This window comes from Benincasa hispida, chromosome 6, assembly GCF_009727055.1.
Source record: "Benincasa hispida cultivar B227 chromosome 6, ASM972705v1, whole genome shotgun sequence".
In the NCBI taxonomy this organism is placed as follows: Eukaryota; Viridiplantae; Streptophyta; class Magnoliopsida; order Cucurbitales; family Cucurbitaceae; genus Benincasa; species Benincasa hispida.
This window is the reverse complement of record NC_052354.1, coordinates 44,488,412-44,499,141: the sequence shown is the minus strand read 5'-3', so window position 1 is coordinate 44,499,141 and position 10,730 is coordinate 44,488,412. Positions and strand designations below refer to the sequence as shown.

Below are 10,730 nucleotides of genomic sequence, written 5' to 3'. Positions count from 1 at the left end.
AGATTTAGAAGGCTTAAATGATCAAGCAATTTATGAACTCACAAGGAAGAAGGCCAAAATGGGTATGAACTAAAAGAGTATTTTTTTTTTCTTTCTTTTTATTTTTATTTTTTTTAAAAAAGTAGATGCATAAGAGTTAGTTTTGAGAATTATGTTGTTATCTTGCAATTATGGTAGCAACTAAAATTATTTGTATGATGCAATAGAATATTATTTGTTTTTGTTATGATTTTGAATGTGGTGGCTAGAATAAAGTTGATATGCTTTGATTTATGTTGCTATTTTACAGTTATGGTAGCAATTATAATTATTTGTATAATGCAATAGAATGTTCTTTGTAATTGTTATGGTTTTGAATGTAGGGACTAGAATAATGTTGTTATCTGGATATAAGGTAAGAATTGTTTTTGAATGTCAGGGTGAGATGTGTTGTTGTTTTGAATGTGAGTTGACGTTGTGAGTTAATAATTTTTGTGATGTGGTTTTGAATGTTGAGTTGAGAATTGAGAGTGTTGGATTTTTATGTTATTGTTTTTTTGAATATGTGTTAAATAAATGTTAAGTAATGATTTTGTGACGTCATTATTGTTCTAAATATGAGTTGAGAATTCTGAGTTAAGAATTTTTGTGTTGTTATTGTTATTTTGCATGTGTTAACGATGTGAGTAGATAACTTTTGTGTTGTTGTTGTTGTTTTGAATGTTGAATTCAGAAGTGTGAGTTAATAATGTTTGTATTATTCTTGTTGTTTTGAATATGCGTTGAGAAATGTGACTTAATGATTTTTGTGTTGTTTCGAATGTGTTGTTTTGACTGAATGAATGTGTTTAATTATAATTTAAACTTTGTTTTTTAAGGAGGCACAGTATGTCTGTGACGTTGTAGCCGAACAAAGAGTCAATGCTATGTTTATTAAATTTGAGTGTGTTTTTGTTAAAAAAAAAAAAATCAAGACTCATGTGTTTTGATACTTTTAGTTAATATATATTTATTTTGTTTTAGAACCAAGTTGTAAGGATATTTATGAGTATTTAAATGAAATTTGGTTGTTTTTTCTTTTTAAATGTTTTGATTTATACAAAATATTTATATATTCTATCAAGATATTCAACTACAATTGAAGCTAAAACGAATAAACTGTTTTTAATTTTTTTTTTTAAAATGAAAGCCAATACTGATGCTTAATTGGTGCCGACAAAAGTCATCTATCCCGATATCATATGTACAATGCCGGCAAAAGTTTAATGCATATAAAAATAGCATATCCTGACGCATATATATGGCATCGAGAAAGCTCGTTGTCAACGCCTAGACATGGCGTTGGCATAGAGGAACTTTGCCAACGCTCTAAATTTGGCATAAGCAAAACCAGATCATGGACATCCAGTTACCTTGCATTAGCATAGACTGTCTATGCCAACACCTATGAAAAAAAGCATTGGGATAAGGTCTCCCGATGGACCTATCCTGACGATTTTTGCCAAAGCTAAAAAAGTGTCGACAAGAGCTTTTGCTGGCGCTTAGGAGGGCTATCCCGATGCTTTTTTGGCATCGAAAAAGGGTATTTTTTTTTTTTTGTAGTGTATAACAACCTTAAATTTGTACAAGTTCAGAATATATTTAGAATAAATCTCGTATATGTTTGAAATAAATCTCATGTATATACATAACAAACGAAATATAGATGAAAATAAATATTTGTAATAATAATGCTGCATTAATTATGTAAAAGAAAAATTTGTGACAAATTTATAATTAATTGGAAAAAAAATCCAAAAACTCCTAAAATCAAGAAAATGATATAAACTGAATTTAATAAATTCTAAATTCGATTTGAATTTTTTAAAATATTTTAATTATAAAATAAAATTTTAATAGGTGAAGAATGTATTATAAAATAATGCAAACATTTTTCTAAAATTAAAGAATATATACCATATTAATTAGTGAATCAAATAAAAAAAAATCATTAAATCAAGATATACAATTAATGATGACATATAATGAAACTAATTATTTTTAAAAAAAATCTCCAAATGATTATTACCAAAATCGTTTCAAATTATTTTTAATACTTTAATTACAAAATAATATGAACATTTAATAGGAGAGAAAGTGTATTATAAGGTTAAAATTGTCCAAAGAAATCCAGAAAATTTGTTATGGAATATAATTGAAGCTTAAAACATTTGTAAAATATTACTTGTTTTTATAAATTTTTCTTTCACATATGTGTTTGGTATCAGATTAAAAAATTTGATTATAATTAAAACCATCTTTATTTAGAAATTTGATTATGATTTAAACCATCTTTTTAAATTTATTTGATATTTATATTTATAAATCATAAAATACTAAATATTAGATCGACAACCTATTATTAATTAATTTATAATATTTTTATGCCAATATTTTTCTATAATTATTAATTTGTAATATAACATAATTTGTAATTCATTACCTAATACATATTTCATTTTTTATACAATTCAACATGAAATATTGTATGTCTAATGGTTTTTATCTTTATTAAATATAAAAAATATATATCTTTTAGAATTTGCGTTGTTTGGATCATATAGTTTTCAAAAATAATGTCAGAAACAAAGTTCAAATTTGCTGAATTCAACTATTCAGAATGCATGAAATATAATCCAGTTTGATTTCAAACCAAACAGACCCTAAAATTCCCCATCTCCCACCTCTGAGTTTGAAGAAAATGACAACCCTACAATTTTCCTACAGTGAGTGAGTATTGGAAATTTTCATAAAAGGAAATATTGTGATAAAAAAAGACAATGTTAATGAGATGGAAAGTACTTGAAATCAAATATCAGAGCTTCCTCTGCAATATTTGTCTGGCAATCCATTAGTACCACCACTAGCAGCTCTACACTACAGTAAGGACAATCAGTATGACAAGTTTTCTTTTCCAAGAAGGAAAAAAAGAAAAAAAAAATCATAAGAGAGACTCACCATCTGACCACTTTACATCATCAATAAGTTATGTCTGCAACCAAAAAAAAAAAAAAAAGAAAGAAAGGAAGGATTAAGCATCTCCCCCGATGATCAGCAAATCACTGACCAATTCATCAACTAAAGAAGTTAATATCCCTCTCTCAATCAAAAGCCCCTCTTCAGATGCTTCTTGATCAAAGTTGAGCCATTTCCCATGTTGGGTGCTCATATCCTTGTCCACAAGTTCATCTACCATCCATTCTTCCATACATTTCCAACTCTCTATCTCTTTCCATAACTCTTCTGTCAAACAATCATTTTCAAACAGTTTTGTCCATGGAACCCAAGTTTTGGAACTTCCAACTACTACTTGTTTGAGCTTTAGTTCCAAACACTCGTTCACACAGTCGAACAGAACCTTCCGTTCGAGCTTGAAATATTCCGGTTTGTCACTGTCCTTGATGTTTTCTTCAGTCTCCAGATTATTGTAGAGACTAGGAGCAATCACCATTGGGGCAACACCTAATGTAAAGTTTTCAAATGCTAGCTCAGCTTTGCTTATGACATCCCTCACATACTGCAGTTCCCAGTCATCTGATCTATGCATATTGTAGTTTATTGGACTTGTAATTGTAGGTGACAGAGTTCCAAACTTATCTCCCTCATCAATGCTCGATCCGGAGTCAAATACCGGTGTCTCGCCAAGCATTCTTGGGTAGAGATTTGTTGGGTCTAACTTGATTTTATCACCATGTTGAACTGAAGACAACCCAAAAAAAAGGGTCAATACCAGCAGAATTTCGTAAACTAGGACAACCTGGCTGGTGATTTCATACCATTAAATGTATGAGAGATTAAATTAATATGTTGACCATGAAATCCACCAAATGGTTAAAGAGGGAACAACCATAACATGGTAGCTACTTTGAATAATTTTTCCTATGTTCCCATCAGTATGATGCAAATTTCCAATATCATGGTTAAGTGATGCTAACAAAATAATAAATAAATAACTCTAGAAACTAATTTCAACTCTCCATTTACATTGTGATTCCAGAGTCCCTTCTTGTAGTTGGATCCTGTTTTTGTGGGCCAGTTTCTTTATGCCTGTGTATTCTTTCATTTTTTCCTAACTCTTCGTTTTGTATGGTTGAGATCTTGTTTTTCTTCTTGTTGCTTTTATTAATGCAGTTTTCCTGATAAACTTTGCAGTGAAATTTGTTTGTGACACTAACTTTCAGAGGATGCACTTCACATAACTCAAAAAATCCCCAAAGAAAGAGGGAGGGAGAGATTTACCATGGATGCTATTTCCATCGTCCGGGGAAAATTCATACTCAACTGAAGATCCACTCATGGTAACTGTTTCAGTGTTGTTGCTATCCTCAGGTTCTTTCATTTCTTTTACTCCCTGAAACTGGAAGAGTTTAGTATATAGAAAAAGGTTTTGAAAAACAGTGGATAATTCATAACTCAAATGACTAAGAATCAATTTTCAGTACGAGGACCATAATGAAGATAACAACAGCTGAAAAGCCTGAAAGATGCAATACCTGCTGCCATTTATCGACAATCAGTTTGTTGCTATCAGTTGACAAGTGGTCACAATCATGGGGGCTATCTGAATATCTGCAATTTATGCCAGTCTCTTTTCTGGCACATTCTGAAGTGGAAGAAACGTTTTGTGAATTGGCCTCAGAACAAGCAAAAATGCCCTCCCTGGCCATGTATGATTGAGAGGACTGGACCCTACATGTTAATTCCTGAAGTTTCCGCTCCAACAGAACACTTAATGCATCACCATTTATGACGTTTAAATTGGGTGAAAATGATGATAGATTCTGCAAATAATCGTTCTCACTACACGAGTCAAAGACCAAGCTGTGGTTAATTTTCACATCCTCGTCTGAGTGAGGTTCAGATATAGACTTCTTCAGTGGGGATGTAAATGTAAAAGAAACAATGTCCATTCCCAGCTTTCTGTTTTCATCACAGTTTGTTGAACCATCAACGGCAATATTATATTTGACAGATCTCTCGCCGTTGTGGATCAAAGCATTCGATACAGAACCACCTTCACTATTAACATCCTGACTGATGGATCTTTTCTTCCGTGAGGCAGCATTTTTCTTGGAAGATACAAAATCTTTTTTAACATCAGTTTCTCTCGTGCGTGTGATTTTAGATTCAACTTCAGAGTTCATAGCAACCTTATTTACAGTTTTCCTAGAACCTAGGTGACAATTACCAGACTGTGTCCTTTTGACAGGCTGATTCAAGACTGAAGGTTTTGAAGGCAATTTTTCTTTGTTGGGTACAGAATTCTGCTTCTGATTGTTTTGTTCAAGAATATTGTTATTCCTCTTCATGGTTCTCTTCTGCATAGTTTTCTGCATGTTGGGCTGGCTCTTGAAAAGTTGGCTTGATTTTACTTCATTATGCTCTTTCCTATCCATTGAACTCCTGTCACTACAAGAAGTTGAGTCCCCTCTATTCTGAAGATTGCCTCTTGCTTGAACTGCAAGGGAAACTGGTCTTCCTTTATCTTTTGAAGTGTTCGAGTTACTTCTATCACCTCCTGTTGATTCTGTCCTTGACACTAGAAGATGTTCTGATCCATTATAATTCCGTTCACTACCCGCCTTTCCTTTTCTATACTTGCCAATGTAATTTTCTGTTGATTTTTCGATCCCTGATGAGTTGCGTGCAGTTTCCAATTTCTCTTTCAAATCCCGGATTCTCAAGGGCATTGAGGAATTAGTAATAGATGTCATTTTACTCTTCACGGGTTTCCTTGGACTTGCCTCAATTATCTTGGTAGCTGCCTCCATTAGGTATCCTGTGTTCATCGTTGGAGTAAACCCAGGGCTCTTGATAGGAGACAACAACTTGTGATGAGTTATAGGTATAGATTTAGCAGACTTGGGAGGCAATACTTCAGTTTGAAATCTCTCAATCGGACTTTTCGGTACTTTATGCGACCTAAAATCTAAGAGATTCCCAGAAAACCTCTCCAGTTTGTTAGGCATATCGATATATTCCAAAGAATGACCATTCCATACTCCATTACTGCTATCATGATGAGACGCCCTCACGGAGCGGGATTCTATGAACGGGGTAGAACAAGGCCCAGGTACATTAGAAGGTAATGAATCTAACCCCATAAGTCTAGCAACTACACTGGGGACTCGGCCCCCGCATTTTTCTTCACTGGTTTTGGTCAAAGAAAAATCCCAATCACCATTTAATTTATAACTAGAACTTGCTCCATCTTCACTTGCCTCTAACTGCAGATAGAGAATCATTCAATAAAGAGGGTAACGCAAATGAAAGCAGAAGAAAAAATGCATGTCAAGGGCAGTTCTCACCTCAAAGAGCTGTGACTTTGACAAGTTGTCCATATTTTCTTTTCCTTGCTTCAATCCTTTGTTGGCAAAACAGGAGGATCAAAATATTAAATAAACAAACTGCCATGCTCAAAAGTAAAAAGTTTCTTTAACACTCGTTTGATTCATTCCAATATAAGGATAAAGCAAGCACAGAACCCTGAAATAGCACAAGCCAAAAAGCATTATGTACCAGATAACTCATTACTGCTTGAGAACAGCCTCTTCCTAGATTTTCCGTTCCAATCAAATAAGTTAAGAAAGCCTCCTTTTGAGCGTTTCTTCTCAACCTCCATCTTCTGATCAACAAAAGGCCTGGATAGCAGCCATTATTTTCACAACAGGGAAAACAAAAACAGAACCCATAACCAGAAATTTCTCAAAAATTATCTCACACATTATCCCAACTGCACAATCAAACAGCAAAGGAGATTGAACCAATACTCAGCTATTTAAACAGTTAAAAACATGAAGAATAAGAAGAAGAGAGAACAAGCAACAGCTATAAACTTCGACATTTTCTTGTTCCATTCCAATGAGCCTTCCACAAAACCCTAATTTTACAACTAGAGAGGTAAGGCTAGGGATATCTAAGTCTTCCACCAATCAAAGAACCATTTAGCTTCATAATAAAAGCAACCCAAATTAGCCAAAGTAAAAACAAATGAGAAACTACCAGTAAATAACAGAACTAGTAAGCATTGCAGTTCATCAAAATATGTCATCGCCATTCTAATATAAATTTCACCAAAAATCCACAATCTACGAAACCAGATTATCCAGACCTAAATTGTTCATCACTCAATCCATGAAGAAAATCACCAATCCGTTACTCTTTGAAATTACAAACAGAACCAAAAACTCAGCCATTATAATGGAAACTAAACACATACCTCTCAACAAACAGATCCCATTTCCAAACCGCGAGTTTGCGATAAAAAACGGGGAGAACTGATCAAAGAGAGCATAAAACACAGATCTAAGAAAAAGGGTACAAAAAATGAGCAAAAGGGGGTTAGGGAAAGAAGAAAAAAGGGTGAGAAATGAAGATCGGCAGTAGTGAAGCAGGAGAGACGAAAGAGAAAGCAAAAGACAGGTTGCTAGATGGAGCATTTAAAAATGGCAGAATGAGAGAGAGAAAGAGAAGCTTAAAAACCGGTGTTTGAGGTGGAAAAATTTAAGGAATTGAAGGCTCCTCCCCTGTTCTCTTTCTCTGCCCTCTCTGAAGTTCTCACTTGAATGCTAATCTGTCTCTCTCTACTTTCTCTCTCTACTGCCATGTGAGAAGCAGGGAAGGTTTTGTGCTTTGGCCCATATTGCACACCAAACTTCGAGGTGGGTCCCACTTAGTCAATTTTTTTCTTTTTTTTGAAATACTATTTTTAGAGTTTCTTCTACTTGAAACTTATATTCTCAAATCTCCATTTTGTGATGTTCACTAAATCTTAATTTCAGTCTCTACCGCTAACTTATGGTTAATTTTCTCAAAAGAAAGCCTTATATTTGTATTTTGACTATATATTTTAATAAGATATTCATATATATTGTATGAAATTATTATTATTATTATTTAGGGTTGTTCCAGGCAAAGGCCCAAAGCTCACGAGATGGTTCAAGTTCAAGGAAAACTGGGAGACGACATGGGAAAATGGTCGTCTCAAAAGGGAAAAGTTAAAGCTTCGGGTTCCAGACCAACCAATTGAGTCAGTGAATATATCGATTAGAAAGTGACCAAGTCACGCTCAATTTGACACTTTGTAATCTCGAGCATCACAAACTATACCCTAACATCGTTAGAATTATGTATAACGACAAGTGAGTGTTGTGATCAAAAGGGCATTATAAATAGCATTGTTCAATAATGCTAAAGGAAAAGAGTTAGTAATCTCTTGAAGAGAGCTTTGATCTTACTTTGAGACATTTTCTATACAAACTTAGAAATCAAAATGTGATAGGCTCCACACCACATTAGTGCAAAGAACTTACGCAAGTCAACTCGAAAAGTGAGATCAAACCAAGAGAAGCAAGTCGACCAAGCCCACAAGAGACTTACAAGACAAATGCATGCAAGTTTTTCATACAATAAATTATTATTTCTTCAATTTCAATAAAAATTAAATTTAAAAAGGAAATTTTTACAAATAAAAAAATTATCAAACTATTTATAGAAATAAATAAATAAATATATATTAATAGACACTTATAAATTTCGGTAAATAGTTTTCTTAATTTTTCTATTACATATTGAAAAATTTAGAGTAGAATGATCATGAATTTAAATTCAACAAACTGTTTTGAAAGTGTAATAATACTCATCTCTCTCCGTGGATCAATCCACTTTTTAAACGGATTGAATCTTGACCGTTGGTTTTTTTTCATTTTTTTTCTTAGTTTTGTAACGAGATTTTGTAATAATATTGATGATGAAGGAGGAAAGCATAGGGAATCGCTTTACCTATTTGTTTAAATTCTCGTCTCTTTTTCCTTATTTCTCTCTCCTTGGGTTACATTTTGTAACATTTCAAATTTAGAAAAAGGGGCTTCTTATTGGTTGATGGAAATTTTGGGATGATCAACATAATTATATATTTGTGGAAAATTGAAGTTTTTTTAACCAAAAATAATAATATTGGATTTTTTATGATATATTATTGGTCAATTTTTAATTTTGATTTTATGAGTCGGTAAAATTTAAAATTTATGGTTACGTAAAATTTTCTAAAATATTTTTATGAATGGATAAAATCTTCATAATTTTTTTTTTTTTTGATAGGTACTATTTATAAAAGTTATATAAAATTTAACTTTCTAAAGATGGGTCTTAAAGTTAAGGTATTTTTATATTAATAATAAAAGTAGTAATATCTTAATGAAATATTAGTTATTTGTATTTTTACATACAAATGGTTAAGTAAGTTTCTGTTTGATAATTATTTGATTTTTTATTTTTGTTTTTGAAAATTAAGCTTATAAATTCTACTTTCACTTTCAAATTTCTTCTTTTGTTATCTGCTTTATTGACGGTTTAAAAAAGCAAGCTGAATTTTGAAAACTAAGGCCCCGTAATTTCGTTCTTTGTTTTTATTTTTGTTTTTTTAAATTAAGTCTATTTCTTCCTCATTTCTTAATGTGATTTGAATCTTTCCTAAGTATAATGGTTGAATTCTTAGCCAAATTTTAAAATGAAAACAATTTTTAATAGCTAACTTTTTTTAGTTATTAAATTTTGGCTTAGTTTTTTTAAACCATTGGTAAAAGGTCGATAACAAATGAAGAAATTTAGAAGCGAAAGTAGTGTCTATTAGAGTATTTAAATAATAATACATTTTATTAATGTATGGGTTATGTATGTGGATAATAATTTATCACATTGGGTTATTTTATTAGATTGAATCGTATTATGTGATCTAATTAATTAAGACCCTAACTTCCTAATTGAGTATGAACTTAATGGGTAGAAGCGGAATCGTGAGTGCTATGGTCTCCAGTATACATAAACGATAAGCAGTCAATATTTCTTGAATTTCATCTAGAAAAAGATCTCACTTAAGACATTTGGAGTTTTGGTTGAGGAAGACAATAACCACCTTATAATTGCCATCAATTTTGCAATGGAATCTGGTATGTTATTCTTGACAATTCAGTATGAATAATCATAAGATTATATCTATTTAGTATAGATTTAAAGTATTTATGCTAACAAGTGGTATCAGAGCATTAATTTCATGTTGGATTGTTGGTTTAGGTTTGTTTTCCATTGGTATTTTGATTCAATTTGGTTTCGGTCAAAGAATTATAGATTATGTAAAGAATAATTATAAAAAAAGGGAAAAGAAAATTGTGTTACGACATGAACAACACAGTGACCAAAAAGAAATCCAGGGTAGCACGGTATTGAGATTGATTTTGGTATCACCGGCGGTGATAGTAATGCATGTCATTGCAAGTATTTGCCAGTGGAAGGCGTGCCATCCGTACAGCCACACGCATTGCCAGCCATGGTGGATTTTCCGATTGAGGATGCACCGGCGTGGTCTCGGTTGAGAATCGATTGAAGTTTTTTTCCTTTTCCTTTAGTTTATGCCGGTGGTTCGAGTTATCTCCGTTATCATTTAAAATAATAATAATATTACTAATAATGATAATGAAAAAGTTGATGTTGACGATGTTTTTTTTTTTAATTGAAAAGTTATTTTAATACTTAATTGAAAATCTTGTGAATTTAAATCTAGTTTTTAAATTGATACTTTTGTAAATTTAAAATCTAGATTTTTAATGGATGATTATGTGAATTTGAATCTAAAGTTTGATTGATAATTCAAGTTTAAATTAAATTAATTATATTGTGAATCCGGTTTAATTTTAATTAATCAGTTGTGGAATTAA

General features: G+C 32.0%; 1 protein-coding gene across 3 annotated transcripts; it reads right to left on the bottom strand.

The window, feature by feature from the left end:
• Positions 1–2,770: 2,770 nt before the first annotated feature.
• Positions 2,771–7,649, bottom strand: LOC120079964. 3 transcript variants are annotated; one of them, XM_039034449.1, is made up of 6 exons: positions 7,238–7,649; positions 6,538–6,659; positions 6,327–6,382; positions 4,512–6,245; positions 4,258–4,375; positions 2,771–3,717 (listed from the first exon to the last, which is right to left on the bottom strand). In XM_039034449.1, the coding sequence occupies exons 2-6, from the start codon at positions 6,638–6,640 to the stop codon at positions 3,050–3,052; spliced, it is 2,679 nt and encodes an 892-aa protein (XP_038890377.1). In that variant the 5' UTR covers positions 6,641–6,659; positions 7,238–7,649; the 3' UTR covers positions 2,771–3,049. The 3 variants fall into 3 exon arrangements, with proteins under 3 accessions (XP_038890377.1, XP_038890379.1, XP_038890380.1); XM_039034451.1 differs by having other exon boundaries at positions 6,538–6,643; XM_039034452.1 differs by having other exon boundaries at positions 4,258–4,369; positions 7,238–7,648.
• Between the last annotated feature and the right edge of the window lie 3,081 nt (positions 7,650–10,730).

What these genes read in the sequence shown, in the direction of transcription:
- LOC120079964 (XM_039034449.1), bottom strand. Translation starts at nt 6,640, where the DNA reads ATGGAGGTTGAGAAGAAACGCTCAAAAGGAGGCTTTCTTAACTTATTT. An exon ending in TTGTCGATAAATGGCAGCAG is followed by an intron (nt 4,376 to 4,511) that starts GTATTGCATCTT and finishes AAACTCTTCCAG; the next exon opens with TTTCAGGGAGTAAAAGAAAT. An exon ending in CGATGGAAATAGCATCCATG is followed by an intron (nt 3,718 to 4,257) that starts GTAAATCTCTCC and finishes GGTTGTCTTCAG; the next exon opens with TTCAACATGGTGATAAAATC.